This window comes from Cyprinodon tularosa, unplaced genomic scaffold, assembly GCF_016077235.1.
Source record: "Cyprinodon tularosa strain WSP-4 unplaced genomic scaffold, ASM1607723v1 ctg106, whole genome shotgun sequence".
In the NCBI taxonomy this organism is placed as follows: Eukaryota; Metazoa; Chordata; class Actinopteri; order Cyprinodontiformes; family Cyprinodontidae; genus Cyprinodon; species Cyprinodon tularosa.
Genome location: NW_024037849.1, coordinates 837,695 through 865,410, shown reverse-complemented (window position 1 = coordinate 865,410; position 27,716 = coordinate 837,695). Strand labels below are relative to the sequence as shown.

At 35.9% G+C, this 27,716-nt stretch overlaps 1 protein-coding gene across 1 annotated transcript; it reads right to left on the bottom strand.

The window, feature by feature from the left end:
• Positions 1 to 1,397: 1,397 nt before the first annotated feature.
• gtpbp3 (GTP binding protein 3, mitochondrial) lies at positions 1,398 to 27,716 on the bottom strand. Its single transcript, XM_038286499.1, has 11 exons — positions 27,471 to 27,716; positions 25,342 to 25,613; positions 23,610 to 23,696; positions 22,659 to 22,741; positions 21,447 to 21,566; positions 17,153 to 17,225; positions 16,650 to 16,793; positions 13,187 to 13,352; positions 6,995 to 7,125; positions 3,572 to 3,746; positions 1,398 to 2,120 (listed from the first exon to the last, which is right to left on the bottom strand). The coding sequence occupies exons 1-11, from the start codon at positions 27,551 to 27,553 to the stop codon at positions 1,889 to 1,891; spliced, it is 1,566 nt and encodes a 521-aa protein (XP_038142427.1). The 5' UTR covers positions 27,554 to 27,716; the 3' UTR covers positions 1,398 to 1,888.

Sequence of the window (27,716 nt, the reverse complement as noted above, 5' to 3'; positions counted from 1 at the left end):
TACGGCGCCATTGTTGTTGTGATACTGTGTCGCGCATGGGTGTTTAGAGGCGACGCTATGACGCATGCGTGTAAGAAAATAAATGCGGTTAGAGCTTAAAGATGGAAACGCGAAAACGGCGTTTCAAAATCTTCCCACTCTGAAGGCTTAAGAAAAAAAAGATCGTTTACAGACGCCCGAAACGCCGGCTTCGTATGGATGAGAGGCTGGTTTGGTGAAAAATTTGTGTGTTTAGGCCAGGGTTTGACTTCGTGTGGATGGGGCCTTAGATAGGAAATGTTTTTACTTATCCAACTGTGTTACTTGTATAAACCCACCAATCAAATATTGGCTTAAAAGACATTGAAAAGATGACATGATTTACATCCAAACCACGTCTATATTTAGTTGAAAAGTGAAGAGTGAAAAGCAGTAATTTTCAGGTCGTAGAAAATGTCTTTTCAGGTGGGAATAAATCTGATGCAGCCCACTTGTCAACTATTTCTGGACTAAATCCACACTATGAAGGATCAAACAGATTTAGCCTAAAAAGTAACGTCTAAATGAACTCTGGTGTTTGGGGGGAATGAATTGAATTGAATTGAACAAAACTTTTCCCTGTGCGAGTCTCTCCAGGTTGGATTTATTTTCTGCAACATAAAGGCATAGCATACAAATGTTAATTTCTTGGAATGAAGCAGTCTTTCTTAACAGCATTCCTCATTTCTTATTTTTTTTTACTATTTAACAAATCCAAAAACACTCAACAAATAAATCAAACACTGCAGCTCTCATTTAGGTATTTAAATGTTGCCCAAACATGTTTGAGCAGTGTTGACTTGAATGGACTCCTTGCAACAAGTTGGAGGAAAATTAACAATTTTACTTTCTTAGAGAAATGGATAAGAAAAACATTTCTCATGATTTTCATCTCCTGTGTCATCAATACAACTTAACTTAATCCATTTAAAATCGGAGACTCCAGTCTCCTTTCTCTTGTGCATGCTTTTAACTTTTGTTTATGCCTCTTTTATTTTCTAATTTCAGTCAAAGAAATAAATACAACTACCTGGAATTACAAGACTCAAAAATATGTTTATATAAGGAAAATTTCTTCATTAAAATATTTTACCCCCAACAGATTCTGCTTTTGCTTGATCTGTCAATTTATATTCTGTAAATCATAAAAATTAAACTAATATTCTGAGCAAAAACTTACAAAACCATAATAAAAAAAAAAAAATCCACATTTTATGATTATGTTTGTCTGATATTAGACTTAATCTGATCATCTGAAACATTTAAGCGTGACTTACAAGCAAAAACAAGAAACGTAAAGGGGAAACACATTTTCAGATCATTGTCCATTTCAACATAAAGACTTAACTCTTCACTGGGCAAGAATCAGAAAGGCAACAAATAATTACAGAATTTATTGAAAATATCAAGACAGTGACTTCAAATTTAAATGATAAAAGTAAACATCCACATGCTTTATGGACCTTGAAGAGGTCACGACTGATTTTGTTTTTCCAAGCTTTAAAGCTGGTATGTTGCAGCCCCAGAGGGCAATATTTAGCCTTGGAAAAAGTCTTAGATGATGACCGAGCCAGAGCCAAACACTTGTTTAGTATATTGGGCCCCTGAGGCATTGCCATCATCCTTAAACTATCTGAGCTGCATAAAAACAAAAAACAAAAAAACAAACAAAAAAAAAAAAACAGAAAAAAGTTTTTGTCCTGGGAAAGGAGGTAGTCTGCAGCCAAGAACGCGGTCGATTATCTGAACCCTGAATGTGCCTTGAAGCCTGGCACAATGCCCGGGTTGTTCCAGTTACAGTTTCTGTGGGAAAACGTCCTTCCTTTGGCAGCCATGATTACCTGTGCTTCTTATTTTCACTCTCGATCCTTTATTTTCCAATGCAGAAGTCTTTGAAGATGATATCCAGAATCTCCTCTGCTCCGACTCGTCCTGTGATCCTTCCCAGTCCGGTGAGCGCTAACCGGATGCCCTCAGCTGCCAGAGCGAGGTCATAGTCACGGTACCGTCCATACTGAGCCAGGGAAGCCACACACTGCTGCAAGTGGGCCCTGTGGCGGGCCTGGGTCAGGGTAGGCGCTCCAGAGAGAGGGTCACCACACCTACAGAGGAAGTAAGGGAAATAATGAGCCAGGGCAATAAAACCAAAAGTACTTTTTGTGCTTCACTTTGCTAAAAAAACAGACTAAAAGCAACAAATATTGGAGTTAAAGTCATAAAACTTCATCAGCAGGAGGATGAAAAAAGAGCATCTATGAAAAGCACAACTGTCACAACTGTCTTAGAAATAGACTTTAGGCTTTAGACAGATTTTATTTGTCATTTTGTTTACACAAGTGTAAAACAAAGAGGAGTTTCGTTTGGAAAGAGCTCACTGGATATTTCATCTTTTAAAAGTGCAGCCTTAAAAAATTGTAAAAATGACTGTAAATTTACAGTTCTAACAATTTATTTTTTTTAATATATATATAAATAATGATAAAAAATAATAATAAATGTAATAATAAAATACAATACAATAACCCATTCTACAAGACATTCAACAGTCTAATGGCGGTGGGGAAGAAACTGTTGTGGAATCTGCTAAACCTGCATCCAATGCTTCGAAGTCTCTTCCTAAATAAAAATAAATACTTGTCAAAGAAAACACAAGTGCTGATTTTAAGTGAAATTCCTAACAGCTACAATCAACAGTTTCTGATATCTTGCACATTCCTTTCCAGCTCTTTAAAAGGGATTTGACCCTCTTAACTCTGCAGAATTGTTGTAATTTTCCTCCACCACACTCTTTTGTTGATATGATCTTATTTTCCTGACATGCAGTGTTACTTTAACAACAGATGTAATGGGACATGCGCTTTCCAATGGTTTACATCTTAGTCGTTATTGCCAAGTGTCTTTCTTAAAGTGGATGAATGAACATGGACCTTAACTGAGGCAACTAAAGCCTCTAGTTGTTGTTCTGGGGTCTTTTGTGACCTTTTGAATGAATCGTTAATGTGCTCTTATAATGATTTTGGTCAGAGGAGCACAGTTGAGAAGGTTAACCATTGTTGCATGCTTTCTCCATCTATGAATGAAGGTTCTCAATATGGTCACTGGAGTTTCACAGCTTTACAAATGGCTTAGTTACATCCCAATGACTATCATGTATTCCTGAATTTCTCTGGACCATGTTGTGAAGTCCAGCTGTTTTTGTGGTTCGACGTGGCAGTAATCATGCTTGGTTGTGGATACAAAAAGTAAACTAAGTTCACTTTTTCACACATGACTTGGATTTTTTTCTTTCTTAATAAAAACCTTAATTTGAAACCTACAATTTGTGTTTTCTTTCATTGTCGCTAACTCAACTCTAAATTTGTTATATGTCCTGAAAATTTTTACGTGTGACAAACATGCAAAAAGAAAGAAAGAAAAAAACAGATAACACATGTGTGGAAAAACAAGGTACATTAATATAGTGGTTTTATACTGTAGATTACGAAGTAATTTTCAAACTTTCAAATAGGCCTTGCTTTCAAAATCAAAACAAAATATGTTGATAAAAACTTACATTGATTTGATGCTGCTTTGCAGCAAAGTGAGGAAATCCTTCAGTCCCTCATTGGTTTGACAGGAGATCAGGCACACAGGTGGGAGACCAGAGACCCCTCTCAGCCCCCGATTTAGCTTCTCTCTTTGAGCCTCAGGTAGCAGATCCGTCTTATTTAGGACGAGTAGACACATGCCTGCAATATCACATTATAACCCCAAACCTATTAGTGGTCTGTTATTCTATTTGATGTGACAGACACAAAAACGGTAAAGAGAAAGAGACACAGCACATAGTTTTAACATTATTTACAATGGGAACTGAGTAGTGTGAAAAGCATTAATATTTGATCAACTTTCATCTTAAACATCTAAATAAAATCCAGTTCTGTTAGTGCCTTCAATAATCACCTTGTTAGGAAAAAAGAGATCATCCGTTTGTAATTGAATGTCAGTCTAAATCCAGGTGCTCTGTGAAGGCCTCAGATGTTTGTTGAAGAGGATTAGAGAACAAACAGCCTCATGCAGACCAGACTTGGATATATTTTTACTCAAAGAAAATGGCAAAAGCAGCCACCAAAATACGCATAGTAGTTAAGCTTTGCTCAGATAAGAATAGAGAACTGATAATACAGTAAGTAATGAGTAATGAAGCAAAATGATTCAGACTAATGTAATTTTTGACCATGATGTAATTCTATAGGTAACATGTAAAACAAATGCCAGGTTTTCTTTATATGGAATACCAAGAGCTATGAGTAAAAATACACCACATCCTAATTATCAACATAAAACCTTTACTAACAGTATCACTGACACTACTTAAAGCAGGTAACATATACATTAAGGGTGTGCAAAATAATCGTAAAATCGATGAATCGTGATTCTAATTTTTGTGATCTACTGCATCGATTCTTGAAGGCAAGAATCGATTATTTAAAAAAAAAATGAACAAATAAAATACATTAATGGTTGGCGCACATCAATCAAACCAATCGGAATACAACTTCCAGTCCAGCAGATGTCGCTGCGGATGTGTTGAGGCCTGCTACTTTGTGTCACAAGCATGTCCGGCCGCGGGATACCGAGACGAGTCATTCGTAAACAAAATATGGAGGAGACTGAGAAAATTCGCCCCCCGGCTCCAACACATTTCAAGTCAGATGCTTGGATGCATTTTGGCTTTAAAAACAAAGAAGGTAAAAACGAAATTGATATGATGCACGTAATTTGCAAAAGGGGAAATGTCATACATTTGAATGTTTTCATTTAATTGGTTTAAAAGACCAGTGAGGCCATGTAAACGGCACTGATTATCCTCATTTTGTTATTTTAAGTTTGATGAATCCTAAGATCTTTTTGTCAGTGTGTCCACGCCAGTAATAGTAATATTTCTGTCCAGTATTTGTTTTCATGGCATCACCTCCAAAAGTCATTTCAATAAATACAGCTATGTATGAATTTAGTTGCTTTCAGTCAGCTGTATCTTTTTCTTAATGTGTTCAGTGAAAAATATCGCAATGCATCGCAATATTTCAAGTATCGTGATACATCGTGATAGAATCGCATCGTGGCATGTGAATCGTGATTCGAATCGAATCGTGACTTCTTTGCCTAATATACATGTTAGAACACTACAGGTGTGAAAGTTACTCTTGGTTTGTATAGACGCCTCAATTGGACTCTAGTTATAGTAGAATTATTTCAAAGTAATATTACTCAGGTAGACGTAATAGATATTTTTTTATTTTAATTAATTTTTTTAGGTAAAAAACACTAGTTGCAACCAAACTCTGATGAAGACTAAGGAACAGAGCATACAGGTCAGGGATAAAGTTGGGGAGAAGTTTACAGGTTTGAAATCAAAACCTCAAGCTTGGAACGTCCCACAGCATCATATGTTCAATCCATGATCAGAACGATGGCGAGATTATTACACAGCCTTTAACCTACCCTCAATCTACCAAGACAAGGCTGCCTTTCTAAACAAGGACAGTGTTAATGAGGAGAGCAGCCAAGAGGCCTATGGTTACTGAGGGTCCTGTAGAACTGGTCCTGGTCCCACTTATGGCCCCCTTTACTGAATATTATATATATATAAAAAAAATAAATAAATGTGTTTCTTTAAAGATATTTTTAACTATAATTCCAAAATTAAGGTAATAGCATCAGTGGTATTGAGATAAAATCATTGTTTTTATCTGCTAAATATAATTTTAAACAAAACTAAGAAAATATTATTATTTGTCACGGCTGAATTCATCAGTTCTACTTAAGCTCCAATTATGATTAGATTAAAACTGGTCCTTTTCATTTAAAATACCTTCAAAATATGTAATATTCCTTCAATAGGAATTTACATTGACATAATATTCCAAAGAATAACTTTATTTTATCTAAAATTAAAACTTTCAACCTCAAAACACAAATTTTCAATAAAAAAAAAACATAAATTTTTGATAAAACTAAATAACGGGAATGGCTCTTTTGTTCTCTAAACATATTTTAAATGATAAACTAATTCCCTATTTTTTATTTCATGCTTTTCTTTGCCCCCGTGAAAACATGCTGCCCCCTTCCTGCCCCCCAGTATAAATGATCTAAACCCGCCACTGAACTGAAAGAACTGTAGAGATCTAAAGCTTCGATGGGAGAGTCTCTGACAGCTTATTTCTCATGAACCTTGTTGTTATAAATGGGAGAGAGGAAAGCCTCAAGGAGTCCTGTTTACTAAGTGTAACAAGTTATAATGAGGGATATAGAAACATGTAGAAGGAAACGATGTGCGGATGTAAGTTCATCATGACCATACCCATACAGGCTAACCAACAAAACAATGGTTTTGAGGAAATAATATCCAGGCGTTAGAATGGCCTAGTTAAACTAGAGATATAAATTCAAATAGGAAGGTTTTGCAGAGCACATAATTTGCTTTTCTTAGATGCTCTCTATCAAATCAGACTGAGACTTTAGTCATTTCTTAAAGCAGAAGAAGGTTATTTTAGTCCCAAATCAAGGAAAGCTGAAAGAGACGTACATTTTGTCTATGTTCTGCCTTCAATTTAACTAGGCTTCTCTAAATGCAGGAAACTGGTTTTAACTTACTGACTCAGGACTAAGGACTTGTAGTATTACAGAACAATGGCTGCTCAGTATTTACTGGCCCTAACCTAAGACGTTTGCTAGTTCAGTACTAAAAGTTTGGTTTTACCTTGACATACTCAGACCCCAGAGATTATTTACTTACGTAATAAACACAAACTCGTGGTCATAAAGTCACCTGATCTCTTACATAACTCTTCTTCTCTTTAATCGTGTATATAATTCATTTCAAAGTCACTTCCATCGTCATATTTTTAAATAAAAAACACAAAAGCAACATTAACTTTAACAGATTGGATAAAAAAAGGTCAAACTATTCCCTCATGAGGTCCTAATGAAATACCTGTTTCAGTATTTTCCTGGGAGGACAGGACGCTCCTCAAGTGGTTCAGGAGAAGCGCAGAAGCTTGATGCTCCTCAGAGGGGAGGAGCGTGGAGTCAACCACCAGCAGAGTCAGATCAGCCTGCTGCACCCTAAAAAAAAACACAAACAGCATTAGTCGACCCTGCTTCAGGTTTCTGATCTGAACAAAATAATAAGTGAAGTTAACTCTTTGTTTGGCTTTTTTCCTAGATTCTCAAGGTTAAACCTTGAGATATCATCTCTCAGAATAACTTTATCTTTAGTCAAGGGAACCCATCACTGCCACAGTGGACTCTTTCTTTATGATCTGGAAATAAATTCTGCCAATTCGGAAACCAAAGTATTTTAGATAAAGTGAACAAAACCCAAAGATCTCTTCCAAATATCCTTGGCATACTATTGATTTAGTGAAGATAACAACTAAATCCAATGCTGAAAATGTTCAAAATGTGAAGATTTAATGACACCTAGATACCTTTTATCCTCTGAATATCTGTCGTTATCTCTAAATAATCTTTTTTTTTTTTTTCTGACATTATTCTAAGTCTGAATCCGACTAAGCACATCAGCAACCTATTCTAACTGCGGCAGGCTGAGGTCTGCTACTCGAAATTAACAGAAGCAGACTGTTGTTAAGAAGTCTAATCAGCCTGTTGTGATCCAGTTGTGCCAAATGTTTTTGTTAGCATTAAATGCTTTTATAAGACACATCTTGTTTTTCTTCAGTAACTCTTAATAAATAGGTATGTAAAGTGCTCTGAACTAAACCAAAATGCCTCAAATCTGCACCAACCAGAAGTTTTGAGTTTAAAGTATAGCATTAGGAAGATAAAACAGCTGCCAGTCTAAGGGATGTTTAGACAAGCAGAAGGCCGGTTTTAAGAGAGCAGAACCCCAGCAGGGGATCTGGTAGTGTCTCAGAGAACATAAACAACTGAATCTGACCCACAGAGAGGACGAGAAACGTTCTTGTTTTGATGAGGTGATTCTGGTGTTAGAAGATGGCAAAGCAAAGCCAACTCAGAAATTAAAATTACTTTTCTTTTGATTCTCACACAAAACTTCTAACTCAAAATTAGACAGGAAGCCTTAAACAAATAAAAGTTAAGATAATATTCTTAAAGCCTTCTGCTATATGTTTGTTTGGATGTTTATTTTTACTCCCCATGTGATTAACAAAGAGACAATATAGTGATGACCTTAGTAATTTAATAAATTAAAATAAAAAAATATATATACTGTATATATTGAATCTATTTGCTTCTATGTAAAGCAAGAGCAGCATACTTCTCCTCATTAATAGAGGAGAATAAGAATAATCCTAGATTTCTTTTTAATACAGTTGCCAAACTCACCCAGAGCCATAGCTCTGTTGAACCGTCCATTCCACCTGCTCTTAGCAGCAATGATTTTATGGGATTCTTTATAAATAAGATTGATCTTATTAAAAATAAGATCATAAGCACTCCTCTATCCGCGATTGTACCTGAGGTAGTCATGGAATCTGAACCGGGTTTAGACTGCTTTGATCCAGTTGAACTCTCTGAATTAGCAAAATTATTGTCTTCATCTAAGCCTTCAACTTGTATGTTAGATCCAGTTCCAACCAGGTTATTTAAGGAGGTATTCCCTTTGATCTCCTCCTCCATTTTAGATGTGATTAATTTATCTCTGTTACAGGGATATGTACCTAAAGCTTTTAAGGTTGCTGTAATTAAACCTCTGCTTAAAAAAACGTCTCTTGACCCAGATGACTTGGTCAATTATAGACCTATATCCAATCTTCCTTTCTTATCCAAAATTCTTGAGAAAGTAGTTGCCAAACAAGTTTGCGATCACTTCCACCATAATGAACTTTTTGAAGAGTTTCAGTCTGGCTTTAGAGCTCATCATAGCACTGAAACAGCTCTGGTGAAAGTCACTAATGATATTCTCATGGCCTCAGATAATGGACTTGTATCTGTGCTCGTCCTGTTGGATCTTAGTGCTGCATTTGATACAGTTGACCATAATATTATTTTAGAAAGACTTGAATATTTTGTTGGAATTAAAGGAACAGCACTAGACTGGTTTAAATCTTATCTATCTGATCGAATTCAGTTTGTTCATGTTAATGATAGATCTTCAACACGCTCAAAGGTTACCTGTGGAGTACCACAGGGATCAGTGCTAGGACCAATTCTCTTTACTTTATACATGCTCCCAATTGGTAGAATTATTAGACAGCATGGGATTAATTTCCACTGTTATGCTGATGATACCCAGCTATATCTGTCTATAAATCCAGGTGAAGCTAACCCATTACATAGATTACAGGCATGTCTTGAAGACATAAAAACCTGGATGACTCTTAACTTTCTGCTTCTGAATGCAGACAAAACAGAAGTTATAGTCTTTGGACCAGAGTCTCTGAAAAAGAAACTGATTAGCCAGTCACTTCATTTGGATGGGATTAAACTGATTTCAGATAATAAAGTAAAAAATCTTAGTGTTATTTTTGATCAGGACCTGTCATTTAAATCCCATATCAAAGAGGTTTCTAGAATTTCTTTCTTTCATCTGAGGAATATTGCAAAAATTAGAAATATCCTGTCCAGGGGTGATGCTGAGAAACTAGTCCATGCATTTGTTACTTCAAGGCTGGACTATTGTAATTCTTTACTATCAGGAAGTCCACAAACGGTAGTTAAAAGCCTTCAGCTGATCCAAAATGCTGCAGCCAGAGTTCTAATGAAAATTAAAAAGAGAGATCATATCTCGCCTATCCTGGCTTCTCTTCATTGGCTTCCTGTTAAATCGAGAATAGAATTTAAAATCCTCCTTCTCACATATAAAGCCTTAAATGGCCAAGCTCCATCTTATATCAGAGATCTGATTGTTCCTTATGTTCCTAACAGAGCACTTCGCTCTCAATCTGCAGGTTTACCAGTGGTTCCTAGAATTTCTAAAAGTAGAATGGGAGGCAGATCTTTTAGTTATCAGGCTCCTCTCCTGTGGAACCAACTACCAGTTTTAGTCCGTGAGGCAGACACCCTGTCTACTTTTAAGGCTAGGCTTAAAACTTTCCTTTTTGATAAAGCTTATAGTTAGGGTGGCTCAGGTTATCCTGAGCTATCTCTATAGTTATGCTGCTATAGGCTTAGACTTTTGGAGGACATAGGGACCCCCATTTCATCATTCTGCTTCATTCTCTCTCTGTTCTCCTATTCTGCAGAATCTGTTAGTTCAATCTCTAACCTTCTGCTCTCTCTGCTTTTCCTCAGAGTAGCTTTGCCTCGTCTGTTCCTGTTTGGCTGTGACGTCATCCTGGAAAGAAACATCAGCTGTGCTGCTTCTATCAACACCCTTGTTTATAGATGCTGGAGATCGGCCTGTTTTCCAGTGTGGTCCTGTTTCTCTGACCGTGACTGAGTGGATGTGCTCTCTTCGTCCTCTGGCATGGGAGCTGCCTTGGAGCTCGTCTGCCTGGCTGTGTGTTTCCTGGACGGGGCCGCCTTTTACAGCTGCTTTTTGTATCTCTGCTTCTGTCTCCTTGAACCCCAGTCGGCCTCGGCAGATGGCCGCTCACACTGAGTCTGGTTCTGCTGGAGGTTTCTTCCTGTTAAAAGGGAGTTTTTCCTCTCCACTGTCGCTACAAGCATGCTTAGTGTGGGGGATTGTATTTGAGTCAATGAGTCAATGCAATCAACTGGTTTTCCTTAGATAGAAAACTTTGTATCAATTTGACTGTATGATCTGGTTGAACTGTAAAGTGCCTTGAGATGACATGTGTTGTGAATTTGGCGCTATATAAATAAACTGAATTGAATTGAATTGAATTTGCATGAAAATATTTATCTTATGCAAATTAGTATGTATATATATATATTTCTATATAATAGCTTTTGAGCATTTCAGTTATATCCATTTTATTTGCCGAGCGGAAAATCTGACAAAAGAAATGTGTCTTAACCTTAAATCCCAAACTGAAAGCACCCTAAAACCAAACCCTCCTGCAGGAACAAAGATGGATCTTAAATCTGAATTAATGAATCTGTTTTATGTTGTTTTAGTCTCACAAATAAAAGGTTTTCCTATACAGCTTTTATTTGCATTGTAAATGCTTTAATGTTTCTACCTCATTGATAAACACAATTTATTTTGCTTTATAATATGGTTTTATTTAAATACTTTAAATCCCTTTATTCTTTATGTACCAACAAACTATTTTAGACTGTGCTTCAATGATCACAGCTGTCATCTTAGTTGTTTTGTTTCATATTAGGGGAGCAGCAGCTTCTCATTGTATTGCTCCACTTCATGTTTTTTCAAAAGGATTTTTTTCAAAGACATGACATATTAAATAAGGGAGTTTATACTACCGTATATGCTGCTTAAAGAAACAATAGCAGCGATACCCTTTAATTCATTATGCTGACAGGAATCTACTTGAAAAACGCTGCCTTGCATCCATCCAAGTTTAAGGTAGCAGCAGGAGCGGCGGCGGATGCTTGTACTCGCCATGTCCTTCCTGTAGTGATCTGGGTCATGAGCTCCAGTCCTGCTCACTGCACACCGGTTTCCTATAGAACGCACAGTTCCCACCCTTCCTATAGAGCAACCTACCAGGAGTAGGTTTAGTCTGACATCTGTTCCTTTTTTTTTTTTTTTTTTTTTAATATTGATATATGGACTTACACAATAGTCTCCCATTAGAATAAAACAAAAGAGAGAATTTGCTGATCAATTTTACTCTTTTAATATTTATACTCAATACTCCATTTCTATTATTCCACTACAACATTCATAGCCTTAGAACAGTAAAACCATAAAATATCAAAGTCTGATGCTGATTCAACAAAAGTGTGAAAATAATTAAATGATTAAATCACCTTATAATTAATGTCAATCCCTTCAGAACCTTGTGTAAAGTCAAAATTCCAACTTTGAATAAAAAACTTTGGGTTTAATATATAGGATATTTTTGGCACAGGAAACATAACCAGAAATGCCAACAGGGATTAAAATTAAGGGATTAGGATTAAAATGATCTAGTTTGGCCTTCATCTCAGGAATCTGACAGGAAGAAATGCAAAAAAAAAAAAAAAAAAGGGAAAATTTACTACCGGTATAAATGCTCTAAAAAGCTGCATTGAGGAGAACTAAAGGCCAGTGTTAAATGTTTTTCTGGTTTATAAATTTAACTCATAACTATAATTTTGATTATGAACAATACTGACTAACATTTTACTAACATACCTACACAGGATACAAAACAAAAAAATCTATTATAATGTTTTTAATTTTAGCTCGCACCATGCTTCATTTTAATCAGGCTTTAATGAGAGTGGAGATCCTGCAATAACATTTGTTTAGTTTTAACATCGCTATTTTAATATATATTATCAACAAAAAGTGAATGCTGAGCCCTGCAGCACTTTAAATCTTTTTTTATTGCTTTCTTTTCTTTGATTTAGTGCTTTATTGTAGCGGATGGGATTTTCTGCCTGCCAGAAACACAAGTAGCTTGGGAAACACTTGACATGTAAAAAAAATATGATTGAAACATCTTAAAAAGTGTTGATTTATTTGTACTCAAATATCCTTACTTTTAGCATATAATATAAATAGAGCAAATAGTTCTTCAGATCAGATTATCTATATTATTTTGCATACCCTACCAAAGTCATTATATAAGCACAAATAATTTTACTTGAATGTCCATCCTGTAGCATTGATGACAAATGCACCAAGTATTTTTCCTTGAAATAAATACTTCACACTGTTAACAGTTAATCATTAAAAGCATACATCTAATCTGTCAGCAACACTTTAAAAAAAAACCTCTTTAGACCGACCCAACAATGAGGAAAGGTGGCTTTTCATTACGCAACCTCCTGAGTGCGTTTGTCCTGTGTATTTATAACTGTCTCAGCACTTGTATAAACTTTGGCTGCTACACAGACATTACAGAAAAGACTTATTTCTTCCTTTCTTTGTTTTCCAGCACATGCTTCATTGGTCTGAACTAATTTGTTCTGTTAAATTACACACGTGCAGATTTGCTGAGGCAGCGCTCTTAGTCTAATATTATTATCATTATATAGAGCTATCCTGTTTATGCTGTTAAACAATTTCAATATCAGATGACTGCATTGTCAATTCAGAAAAAGTTGTCGCTCTGCTTCTTACCTCTCTCGAGCCCGACGTACGCCCTCCTGCTCCACCAGGTCTGGGCTTTCTCTGAGGCCTGCTGTGTCGCTTAGCAGGACAGGGAAGCCCCCGATGTCCAGTGCTGTCTCCACTACGTCTCTGGTGGTACCAGCAATGGGAGAAACAATGGCTGCAGGTCTCTGGCCTGAATTTATGAATACAAACAAAAAAAGCCACTAAAATCTTTCTGTTGTTAACTATCATAAAAATTAAACTCTGTCTCAAATAATGATTCATTTTTGCTCCCTGCTCAGCAAATTCAAACTTACTTCAAGTGATATTTTCCACATAAAAGGTAACTAGCATTTTTTAAATTTATATTAAATATGAATAATTCAGTCATTAAATAATCGTTAACTGAAGTATAGAGACTGTATAACGCGCCTTTAGCTGACAGAGCTACCCAATTAGAGCAGCAATTATACGAAAATTGTAAAAACAAATATGTAAATATTTTGCATTTAATATAACATATTTTTTTTTCTCTCATTATATTCTATCCAGAACTCTTTAAGTGGAAATATTTCAGTTTCATCTGGTTTAATTTTGTAAAAAGTCTTAATAAAAAAAATAATCGACAGATTATTCGATTTACAAAATAATCATTAGTGCAGCCCTAGTCTAGGGTTAGTTTAATAGGTGAATAAATGTGTTGCACAACTGCAAAGTCATGTAACTCAAGTAACAGATAAATAAAATGTTTTCAGTACCAGCAATCACATATGGATCAGATCAGAAAGAACTGAGCGGAAATGTTGAGAATAAAAATCAAATCCAGTCTAATCTGAATCAATACCCAGCCCTACCAACAATCATAACAAAAATAATAACATATACAAGCAAACAAGCAAGAGGTTAAGTTGAGAGACAGATTCCCCTTCCAGCAGGATTATGAGATTAAACACAGAGTCAGAGCTACAATGGAGTCAATTAAATAAAAGGCCTTATTTAATTTATTCAAACAGTTTAAGACAAACTGCTTCCAGCTTGTGATGAATATAAATTTGTGATAAATATAAAGAACTGGTAGAGACACCTTAAAAGAATTGCAGTAAAGTTTTGCTTTATTTGTGAACAATGACTAAATCCATGTTATATTTTCATTTAACCTGGTGGTTATGTGCTACTCTTGGTTGATCTACCACATACATTTCCAACTGAATGGGTTTGTGGTTGTAACATTAGAAAACATTTAGAAAAGCTAAAAAGTTTTTACAAAGACACTTTACAGGGAAACTATGATTGGATCATGATAACCAGTTAATGTAATGATGTTTCATCAATATTGGTGTGAAAGTGTATCATCAACCAGATCAGATACTTTTAAGTTTGTCAGAGAAAGGTTTCTGCCCCGCCCTTTTAAGAAATCCAAACGTTGCAAAGGGATCCCGCTACTCTGCTGCACACACATGATTACCATCACATCGTCCTGACCCCCGAATTCTCCAACTTTTCGATTCGACCCCTTTTCAACCCACATGGCCTGAAAAGCCTCCTGGAAACGTCTAACATTAAACACTTTCCAGAGATCCTGTTGGGTTTATGGTTTAAGAAGTAAAATCTGTTTATGTAAGATAATGGAAACAGTCTGTGGTCTTCAGATGACGCTGTTTGCTTAATAAACTCAAGGTAACAAACCATAGAGCTTTATACGACATATCTATGCTTCGCTTTTGTCCACCTACAATTAAATGGTTTTGAGATCGGGTGGCAAAGGCATTCACTAATCGTTTTTATATAATTGCAATCAAGTCTACTAATCACCACTAAACTGAAAACAGTGATATTGACTGATAGCCAGGACGATGCACCAACAATAAGTGTGTAAAATAATAAATGTGCTTCTTAAAGAAAGAGCTGAATCTTTTTTTTTCTTGAGTCTTATTTTGTTTGCCTAAATCTAAAAAGTACTGTTTCCTTTGTCCTTCAAGTCATCTATGTCCTCAAGTTAGGTAAAAATTTCTGAAAACACCCCACCACTCCACTTTAAAAAAAATTGCTCAAAATCGCTCATGGCAGCTTACTGTACTTTCCAAAAGAAGATTTATGATTTTTCCACTATGTCAGACTCACCACCGGTAGGTAAAAATGGGGACGAGCACGTACGACGGCCTTATGTAAACATATCGCCAGAATGATTGACAGTTAGGAGGACCACTTATTTTGATGATCCACCCGGAAAAAGAACCTCCACTATACCTTTAGGTCAAGATTAAAAATATATTTATTTTTCTTGGTCTTTGAAGCACTTTATAGACCTCAAAAATGAATGTAACTGGAATGTGACTGGGGTATATGTTGTCCTCTCACTTTTCCAGCTAATTTCTTAATAGATTGTTTACAATTTTGAGCCAATATATGTGATGCAGTAACTAATGTGATGCTGATTGGTCAGCCAAGGTCTATTACGTACATAAGCCATAGGGGCAGTCCCTTCATCATAAACTGTAACCCAGGAATTAATCAAATTCTGCAACAATTAAATGATTTTCAAATATTTCAATTAAGAGTTTTCACTTAGTTATCTGTATCTAGTCTAGTCTTATAAAGGATTGTGGCACATTTTTAACTTCAGACTCATGTACGTGTTAAATTAAAGAGTATGACAACATCAATTATAAGTAATGGTCCAAAACGATAAAACCAGGAACAACACATAAAATAATCTTTTTAAGAGTCTTTGTCTTATGCAATATTTATTAGAAAACGTGCTTCTCTTGGACGTGAACAAAAGAGACAACAAACCAGAACGAGACAGGATAACCGGATTATTATTCTATTAGAGAGCCCCTGCCAAGCTCCTGTTCCGGAGGGTTTAAATAAACCGTTTCTAAATGACTCCAGGAAAATATATCCAAAACAAAAGTAATATTCAAACAATAAACTTCTCAGGTTGACACCATGTTGTTTAGACAGTTGGAAACTGGAGTAAAGGTGATTTCATAGAAGACTTTGAAGTTACGAAATTAATTTACATATTTATATCTGTAGTTATCCAGTTAGCAAAGTTGGACCAGTCAGCCATAAGCTGAAATCCAATTTGGCTGAAGTATAAGTCTGTGGACATCAATTTTTACATCAACTTTTATAGTCTTTCTAACTTGAACAATAACCGGAAAACAGTTTTATCACCAGCTTTTGATAAATTGCTGTAAATTTTTTTCAGTTTTCACTGAACTTCCTGAAATCTATTTCTACTTTCAGTGATCATTCACATAGAGATTATATTAATCTGCAAAGGAAATATATCCGTCTTTGTTTTATTGTACGGGCCTCAGTATCAGCCCTCTCTGAATCCACAAAGCCTTAACCTTTGATAGATGATACCTGTTCTCCCTAATAAATCATCCATAATGAACAATAAGTCTGTGTTTATTTTACGGCTGGCTTATTCATTCATCATGTGGGTGCCTGCATGCATTCTGATTGTCTCTGCTCTTACAGAGTGTGTTGAGGAGGCTACTTTTCCCTGCGTTGGTGGCACCGGCGATCACCACATGGACTCCACTGCGAAGTCTCTCCCCTCGCCTCTCATCCTTTAGATGCTGTCCAATCTCTGCTTGCAGATCATGCACTGAGATGTCCACTAATGAAGGAGAAAAACTGTCAGAGAAAGATACTGAAAGGGTTTACTATCACTATAATGCTTTAAATTTTTATTTGTTAAAAAAAAATATGTTTTTTTTCTGATGCCTGGCACCCTTTGAGTTAAATAGACCCTTAGAAAAAGTGTACGGAATACATATTCATCCAATTACTATCTGTAAATATTCAATTTACTCAGGTTCTATGCTTTGAACCCATAACTTCGCCTCGTTTAACCCAGATGCAGCACAGTTTCCCCTTCACTAACAGGGATGGCACTCAGAGTTGGTGGGATTGATGCTGAAGAGTCGGAGCAACAATCTTTAAATTTAACCGCTGAGGTTTTCCACTTATACATACCTTGTTCCAAGACTCCTTCCTCAATGAGCTCATCCTCGCTGAAGTCTATGAAGGCTTCGACGTGTGCTAAACACTGTGATAAAAAGACGAGGCAGAAGTTGTCTGCATCCAGCTTGGAAGGACAATTCATTTTACCCAAATCAACAGAAAATATATTTTCTAAAAACATAATATTCCTGTTGGTTAAATTTAATTCATTTATGTGGTTTGAGGGAATTAATAGAGCATTACTGGTACTATATATATATATATATATATATATATATATATATATATATATATATATATATATATATATATATATATATATATAGAGAGAGAGAGAGAGAGAGAGAGAGAGAGAGAGAGAGAGAGAGAGAGAGAGAGAGAGAGAGAGAGAGCACATACACATATATGAATAAATGTCATCTTGCCATGATAAATAGTAGGGCTTGAACTAACGATTATTTTGCAATTCGATTAATCTGTTGAATATTTTTTCAATTAATCAGTTAATAATCAGATATAAAAAAGATTCCTTACAGAAGATGTTTTTTTTTTTAACAAAACCAGGTGAAACAAAAGCTTTTCCACTTGAGGAGTTATGTTAGAGCATATTGACAGACAATCGATAATCGATTAATCGTGATTAATGCGATTGTTGCTGATTGATTTATCCAACTGTTTCCCTCCCTAGTAAATAGAGTAAAACACAGAAACAAAATATGTAAAACCATTTCTTTGGAAACGTCTGTATGTAACCAAAGTGAGTTACTAGCATAGCACGTCATTAAGTCATAGTACAGAACTGAGCCTTATTAGGAAGTTCTGTTACAGTGATGTTGAACAAGATATTTTGTGGTAAGTTTTAAAACCCAGACTAAAGCTTTTCAAACTCATGTACAATGTAATAAAAAGAGCAACTGTAAAATAAAACTCAAAACATAAGTATTAGGATTGTATTTTGTTAGAGAAAGATCTGATCTTTGGTATAGTTTTACATCAATCATATCAGTACATCTAGATGGGACAGTGAGATTCCAGGCTTCCTGTTTTTTCAGGGCTTATCACTCACCAGCTTTCCTTAAACTCTTGATGCATACATGCTTCTTTTTATCTTAATCTAAAGTACATAGGTGGAACAACTTTAATATCTCCACCCCAACATACTGCATCTTGATAAACATTAAGGAGCATACACACAATAGTAGTAAAGTTGAAGAAAAACAGGAAGCATCAGACTCTAGCAGTTCGCCCCGTTCACTTGCATGGAAAGCCATTATAAAATGTTGCATTGTTTAGGTGTCGGATAAAGATTTGACCCCTGTCATCCCACAGATTGCATACTGCTGATTAGCTTCGTTCTCAGAAATTTCAGTCTAAAATAATAGCCTGCCTATACAGCCTGAAGGAACCACAGCTGCTGACAGGCAGCTAAAACAAAGCTTCTCAGGGGAGAACACCTGGATTGGCTGGTGAGGTCTGCTGCCAGAACCATTCACAGAGGAAGACGTTTGGGCCAACTTCCACTAGGATGAAAGCATTCACCTGCGTTCATTGACCTTCTCTGCTCAACTGCCTTGACAGGATATGTGAGAGAAACTGAGCCTTTGTGACGATTAAATCGAAATTAGAAAACATACATTTAAGACCCTGGGTTTAGTCAGTTGTTCTATTGTCAAGCAGACCCGTGCAACAGCTCCATGGATTTCTCCATTAAGCTCACACTCATTAGCCCAGTTAGACCCGTGCATGTACTTTTTATAAAAATGCAAACTAAAAGATTAAGTTCTGCTACTAAATAAACAAGTTTTGTGTCAGATCTATGCACTTTTGCAAATCCCTCCTAAAGATAAGATGGGTATTTTACAGCTCAGTGCAAAGATTCTCTAAAAATAGGATAATTTAATCCACATGGAGCAGATTAAAATGCAGTGTTAACACTTAACTTAGCTTTTTATCCTTGGAATAAACAATACTTCCATTATAAATAAGGTTTATCCTTTGACTGCAGCAGACATCCCCAGTTTAGGGGATCTATCATTAAATGTGTGAGGCTCTCCATTATCATCTCCTCCCTCAGTCTATGAGGGCAACCAAATCACATATGACTGTCTCAGTTCTACGGTTTCATCTCTTCATTAAGAAAAAAGAAAGCAGTTATCTTCCGCAGCAGAGACTGTAAAAGCTCATTTCAATCTGAAAAACTCACACAAAAAGACAAGACGATTAGAAGAATTTTATTGATATAATTACTTTCGCGTTCAGACCTCGGCAGGAAACATTAGCGCAGAATTTGTTTTGATATGCATAAACAGGAATAAATAATAGGGATGTTTCCCCCCCAGGCCTGAAACTAGTGGCGGCATGGAGAGAATGAAGTTGGTCAGTCCATGACTGCTGGCTGGCGAGACGGTGTGCTTGAACTGTATGAAGAAATCCGTTGGGCTGCGTGATACTAGTGCATCACTCTGGGACCTGGAAGATGGAAGTCCAGCTTGGATAACACAGGTTGAGTAAACCTGTCCATGATGAGCAAGCATGAACCGACAGTGGAGAGGAAAACCTCCCCTTTGGGAAGAAACCTTTGGCAGAACCAGGCTCAACATGGCGGCCTTCTGCCGGACCGGTTGAGATGAGGCAGGGAACGCAGTAAGACTCCAGGAGGAATGACACTCTAATGAAGCTTAAGCTACAATGGTGGAGAAGACGATGGAGGTGGGTTGAATCCGGGTCATCTGAATAGAAATCTGACGAAGCGCAACCGCTGCCTGCACTTTAGGCGCCGTCTATGAGATGTCCCTTTGAAGATGAACTATAAATGCTGATTGGCTCATGACAGGCGATTAGTAATCGTTTCTTCAGTTGAACTTTGCCTAGGCTCCATTTAAACTGATCAGGTTGTAGTAACCTACTGCAATGTAATGCAAGTAACATAAAGCTGTTACCACTATGAGCAGTAATTAGTAACAGAGCTGGGGGATTGATCCATAAAAGGGATTCATCTAATTTTCTTTTTAATGTAGATTTAGTTTGCAGAAAATATTTTTTTAGTATTATTGTTATAGTGATTTATTTTTTTTTTTATTATGTATTTATTTTTTCTCAGCTAATGGACTTCTTGGGCTTCCGTAGTGATATGGGTTCATCACTTGTTGTTCTAAAACATTTACTTATAACAGATAAAATAGCTGACTGGGTGAAACCACAAGCTGCAAACATTTAGTTTGCTTTATTTTCATTGTTTGTTGTGAAACATTTATTTGACGGCATAATTGTAAGAGGATGATTAAAATAAAAAGCTAAAAGCTGTCCTTGAAAGTAATGTATTAAATTTTTCATTTTTAATTAAACTTAAATTAAGGGAGAGAAAGAAAACGATTAGTAGGATTTGTTAGGAAAAAAATTGGAGTTTATAAATTAGTTGGTAAGCCATGTAGCCCACTTCTATTAGCTTACTTAATTGGAAAAAAAAAACTAATCCAGCTACTAACCTTTTTTTAATGTAACTCAGTTACTCCAAACACTGAGTCAAACAAAATACACAGAGGCGGCATCATTGTCATAAATAACCTTAAATTAACAAATAAAATGAGATTAATCTAGTAGATCTGATTAGCACAATTTAGCTTTTCTTTGTGGTTGATCGTATTTGTGGTTTTCTATATAAAGTAAAGTACTCAGAGGTAGCAAAATAACAGCTGATATGTATAGATGAGTTTTCTGAACACCAAACACGTACGACACGTCCTACAGCAACATGAAAACAGGAAGTCTCTGATTCCTTTAAGAGAAACTGTGGAGATAAGAACAAAGGCAACAAAAGCCTGTGTGGGAGTGAAACTGCTGAGGCCTGACCTGCAGGTTGACACAGACCACTGCTTTCCAAATTCTCTTTAGGAAATAAAAATCAGAGAGTTTAAATAGAGACTCTTTTTAGAGTAGCTGCTGTGATGCCAGAGACTTCATGTTATATGAAAGTATTTCTCAGTTGAGGACAGAAACATGCAAAACGTATAGCATGTTAAATCCAGCTATGCACTAAAAATCTAATATTGCACTAAATGCTGAAATACAGACCAGCTTTTAGTTAAAGTTTGCAGCAACAGCAGGTTTGATTGAAAAATGATTCTAATGTATCACCAATCAAAAGAGTCAAAAAGGAAAATAGCTTGCAATTTAATATCAATGATTTTTAGGATTATAGGGGGGAAAAATGACACCAGAAAATAATTTGATAAATTCGATTCGATATTCGAATGCTTGGGCTGCTAATCAGAGATGATAACCTTAATGACCCCCCCTCCTGTCCTACCCGTTTCAATCTGTGGCTCCAGTTCTGATAGAGGCGTGCCAGATCTCCCGACATCTGCCTGAGAGCTTGTCTCCGCTGAGCCTCAGTCTCTGCATGGATCAAATCTCCAAGTCCTTCCACCTTCAAGCAGATTTACATGGATGTTTTCATTATAATCATTTGCATCCATAAGACTGTGATATGATTTTCAGTTTGTCCAACATTCTGTGGTCTTTAGTCTCATTGAATCAACTTTGATATTAATTTCCTCACGTTTTTAGGTCCAACAAACAGATATGTTTAAATTTTCTATGTAAGGAAGTCATTTAAATTTGATTTGCAGGACCTTTCAGTCAACTTTTCCATCTTCAAACTTTGAAACACATTTTCAGGTAAAGTAAAACCATAGTTAAATTCCCATGTTTTAGCTAATCATAAAAGGTCAGGATTGTTCTTTTCATTCTTTAATGACTAGACAATTTTTAGGATGTTTTGCCCCAACTGCAAAAACTGATCTAAAAACAAATAGAAATTTCCTAAAATAATTGCATTTGCCCTTAATTTCAGCAGGTAAATCAGACGATCTGCCAATGGAATCAGTATTTTTGTCCTCATATCAAATAATCATCTAATGCACTTGAAATAAGATAACAGTTCTTTTATCTTATTTTAGAATTAAATTACAAAATGTATTTGGTAAATTACTATACTTACCTGCTCAAATAAAAGGAAAATACACTTATTTGGCGTGACTTGCAATTTGGTTTTTTGCAGTGCAGCCAGCACTATGATTGATTTAATTACCTTTCAGTGTTGATGCGCTGCAAAAATTGTCTATCTAACAAAGTCTTACAATCTTATACAAAACCAAAAAGTTTTTTTGATCTTGCTTTGAGATTGATATGCCAAAGAATATACATCTTGATTTAGAGAAGTCTTACCAAGTGGAATTGTCTTACTGTACCAGCAGATTATTGCACATATTTTTCTTCTGAGAAAACGTGTGCCTTCAGCAGTTTGTTTTCCAAACAAAGCATTAAGAAAATAAAGCTCTACATTTCAGTACTTAAAAAAAGAATCTACAGAAGCCTGAAAGCTGCATTTAAGTATGACTACCGTGTGTCTTTCTTAACCCCTTAAATAATGGTATGAGACAAAACATGAGAAAGGGGCATTTTTTATGATCAACTCGCAGGTAAACATTATGTCTGAGAATGCTTTCCTCTGACTTGCCTCGGTTAAATCCAGCTTCCCTGCATGGAAAGCCCTCCGCGTGAACTCACCGGCTTCTGCAGGCCTCATGCCAGGCACGCTTCCTGCAAAACACACACATGCAAACAAAAACTTTAAGAAACAGCACGGCGTATGCCCGCGTCATGCACCCAAAACAAACACATAACCTCAGCAGGATCAAATAAAGGGTCAGGGCATCACAACAGGCAGATATGCAGGTTAACAAAGGTCATGTGTTCATTGTTCTTCAAATCTCCCTAGGAGACCAAGGGGAATACAACATTTTTAGGGAAACAGGACTTATTATCTAAAATAAATAGAGGGCACAGTTAGAGTATTAGAATATTATTTTAGAAAAAAAAATTCAAATCCTTCCACAACCCAAAAACCATTGGTTCAATTGGTTTCTCTAAAAGGCTCTTAGGAATAATTGTGTGCATGATTGGTTAGGAAGTATCACAGCTCCTATTCTACTGTAGTTGTCCCCCAAACTAGTATAAGGTCATTATAAACAATAGATGGATCGGTATCTATCAAAGCACAGTTTATATCCACAGTTTATAATTGTTCCTGAAATTAAAAAAACAAAAACAAATGTTAACAGCTCTGTGCTTTCTCTGATAAAATACCGCCCTCTATGGAGTCCACAGTGAAATTGCAAAGAAGCTTTCTTGGTCAATCACAATAGGACTGGTCATGCTTGCCAGTACAAATATCTTCAGCACTTTAGAAATGGCGACACAAGTGTCAGCTTCCTTTCTTTAAGTCTCCAATATGACTCTAAAGGGTAGAGAGTTTATAATACCCCTAAAGGCTCAGGGCTTTGGAGAGAGAGAGGCTATAAATACCCAGAAATGGAGCCACTGACACCCTGAAACAGAATATTACTTCCCAGTTTATAGTCCTGGTTCAGGTTGAAATATATAAAGATGCAGAAATAATGGTGTTTACCTAGAGCTTGTAGGACAGCAGTAATGACTGCAGGACCGCCATGGATGTGGAACTCTGCGCTGTCTTCTCCCGTGAAGCTATGAGGAGCTGATAACAAAAAAAAACTATTTGTCATCATGAATATACTATTTTAAGATGAAATTGGGATCTCTGGTAAAGATTTGCGCAAAGTCTTCCAATAATTTTTTCTTTTAATACAATCAAATAGAGATGTGCAATAATTGGAGAATATGTAAATAAAAATCTATTGCTAAAACCATTAATAAAGTCATAAATGAATCCACTTTTTTATGTCTTTTCTTTCCACATCATTAGCTTTAGTATCTCATTTACTAAGTATATGGACCAGGTGTGGGCACCAAGTCTATTCAACTGTCCAGATATATTTCATTAAAGAATACAATATATACGAAATATTGCATTACCAAAATATACCAATTTGCACCATGTTTTTTCTCCCACACTGTTTACATTTCACCACTGCTTTACTTTATGGAATGGAAATCTTCATTTACTCTCTAAAAAACTTCTACAAAACGAATTTTTTTGTATAGTACAGCTATAGTAAAGTATAGTTTTGTATTCACTCTGTGTATTCAAAATGACAATAAAAGTTGTCCAAGTCGAAGTGCATCTAAGCTGTCCTTTGGGATGTTGGGGACTCCTTAAGCGAGATAGAGATTGGATCTTTTTGATGCAGACTGGTCTGGGTGTAAGTCTCTGCCTCAAGCAGATGAGCTTAATTATCTTGGTGTTTGGTTCATGAGTGATGGTAGGAAGATGGACACACAGACTGAGTCTTCATCTACAGTTAATTCTCATGCTGCTCTCGATTCTCTGATCCAATTACAAATCAGACCCTTAACTATGGTCATTGGATAGAGATTATCCGAAAAAGAATGAGATCCTGTTCCTCTTACCTACCATCATGAATGTAAATGTGTAGAATTTACTTCACTCTACAGGTAAATTAACTAGAATTGTGTTCTTCAATCCAATGAATCAATAACTGAGTTTTTCAGCTTAAAAGCTCTAGGTGTGTTTGGAGTAGAGCCAATGATAAATATAACGGAGAAGTACCCTAGGGCCACTGTTCAGCAGGGGATAAAATCTATTATGCTGTGGGTCATCTTCTCTTTTTATCCAAACCCTGACAGGGTTCACTACATCATAATTTTTTATGAAATAAAAACACTGTGGGATCCATCAGAAAACTGTTAATGATTCATCATCAGGTCTTTCAACGGGACGAAAACACATACAGTCATATCAACACAGGAATAGTTGACCATCAGCTTTGTGGTGTGACTAATTCAGTCCTCAGACCTAAATCTGGTTGAAAAAACTAAAGGTGAGGAGATGAAATCCTGGAAGAGGATCCAGAACTCTGAAGGATCAGTACTAAGGTAAGGAAAGATGCCTCTCACCTTATTATCAAAAGGGGATTGTTTTGACTCAGAGTCCTTAAAATAGAATTTTCTTTCGACTGGTTAAATGTACAGTTTTCTAGGGAAGCCTGTTTCCGCCCCATGAAAGTGAAAAGAAAAAATGGCAAATAGATTCAAAGTCATAATTTCGACCTTCAAAGTAATAATTATGAGACACAAAGTCATAATTTTGACTTTTAAAGTCGTAGTTATGAAATAAAAAAAGTCATAATTATGAGATAAAAAGTTATAATTTAGATATATTTGACTTTCTATCTTTGTATGTTTGGGAGCTTTATTCTCACCTGGGAACCAGAGGACCAGTCCACGATCCAGGATTTCTTTGGAGTGGGGGTCTGTGATGCTACGTAACATAGCAGTTCGTGGAGGAGGCAGGTGCTTCCTGAGCCCTACCATGGATCTTAATGCTGTAGTTGCAGCGGGACCACTGATACGGACCACAGCCACCCCATATCTTCCATGACCTGATGACAAAGCGAAGATGGTGTCAGCATCTGCAAGCCCAGCCTGCAGAACTCCGTCTCCAGAGGACAGATGACGACACTGATGGATCTTTCTGTGGGAGAAAAGGTTACCTGCGTTAATTACATTGAACCTTTGGCATTTCAGAGTACAGGATAGTAGACGTTAGCACATCAAGACATTTTACTCCCAACTTCGCCCTCGACTATGAATATGGATAATTTAAGGTGAGCAGCTACTTTCTCTTAGTTTTATTCTTTACACATTTACTTTTTTCTGCTTACAAAATACAATACAGAAAATAAATATTAGGTTCCTAGAAAAAAAATCATGCTGCATTACAGATGAAGTCCTTTGAAGGCTCTCACAAATTGTTGGCTGGACTTGCTGCATTTTGGTATTATGCATCTTAAATTAACAGCTTTATATGTAACCTTAAAGTAGATAGAATGCATTATTTAATAAAATTATTTTGTACATATTTTTCTAACTATAGGCTATACAAAACATTAAAGTGACATTGTTTTTCCTTTTTTGAAGGATTCAGATTTAACTATCTCCAAAGTGGTCTTAAAAGTGGTCCAATTTGAGCCCCACTGATCAAGCTTAAGGACTGACCTTGACACTTAGGATGAAATTGTGTTGCTGGACGAAGAAAGTAACATTTTGTAATCCAATAAAAAATAAAAGGGAATAAAAAGAGATTGTCCCCATGTATGGATAACTACAAGTGTATCTAAACTTTGATACATTTTTTTAAAGAGGAAAACTTTGTGGCAAAGTACATGATGCTGGTTGATGCTTGTATTGACCTTAAATAGAGAGATTTGTTAGTTTATGATACATTTAATAATTAGGGGGGGGAAGTATTAGATCTGCTAATCATAGGTTACAAAAGATTAAAGGTTTGATGTCTACGATTCCAATTTCTGCTTTTAGTTAAGATTTTCATAAGTAATTTCTAAGTAAATTTTTCAGATTGTATATTCAAGAAAGAAAGGTAGACATGTAGAGGACATAAGGACTGGATGGTCTAAAAAAGTTTCAGTGGATTAACAACATCAAAACAGGAAGTTTTTCTCAAATAGAAGGGGGGATAATATAATTGTTGGAAAGCTGTGATTGTGATTTGGGCTCCATCTAATCAAATAGTTTGTTACTTTATCTTCTCGAAGACCTAAACCCAATTTTTCTTTTAAATAAGAGCACATACTTTAGTAGTTCGTGCAATTAATGTAATTATGTTAAAAGTTGATGCATCAAGGACGAGTTTTATTTTGACCAGAATATTATCTGTTGTTGGGTTTGATATAAGATTCTTTTAGCGCAGGTATGAATGTGACCTCTTTAATGCTACTCAGTTAATATTAACTATTAGACAGGCACATTATTCGTCATAACTTAATAAAATAATAATACAAATTATTGTTAAAATAATTTAAATGTGGCATTATTAAAATTTGGCTATATATATATATATATATATTTTTTTTTTTTCTTCTTTTATTACAGGCCTTTACGAATTTAAAAAAAGCTGAATGACAAAAATATCCCCAATGTTTTTTTCAATGTTTTGTTTTTGCTCTTTGCAATTAAGTAGATTGTTTGGAGACATGAGCCTTGTTTAGATAACAAATATTATTATTACTAGTAATAACATCCTGTATTACACCTTTACATCGCTGGCATTTTTAAAGGAATAGGCTAAAGAGAATGAAACAAATCAAATCTTTGTGACAGTCTGCTAGTTAAGCAGATCAGATAAACACTATCCTTAAAGGGACACATACTGGATAGAAAAGGCAAAAGGGACCAAAATAAGCACTTCCAGGTTTTTGCACAGTGGCAACTGTAACTTCATGAAACACTTCATTTAACATGTCATTTAAAACGGCACGTTGTTTATGTGAATTTGGTCTGAACTGTAAATAATTATAAAACAGATAAAAACCTTGTCCTGAGCGCACGGGTCGCAGCTCTGTAAATCCCTCCACAAACAGCTGAAACTGGCAGCATTGTTGCAGGACAATACATTAAATGTTTAATTTATTAGCAGGTTATTTTACAAAGTTAGATCTATTCCATTCTCCTTTATTTTAACCTGCTAGCTGCTATTAAGGAACTCTGGCATAGTAGTCGATCACCTGGGACCTTCATTAAACAGGCAAACCCATGCTGTCCAAATGTGTTCTTCCGG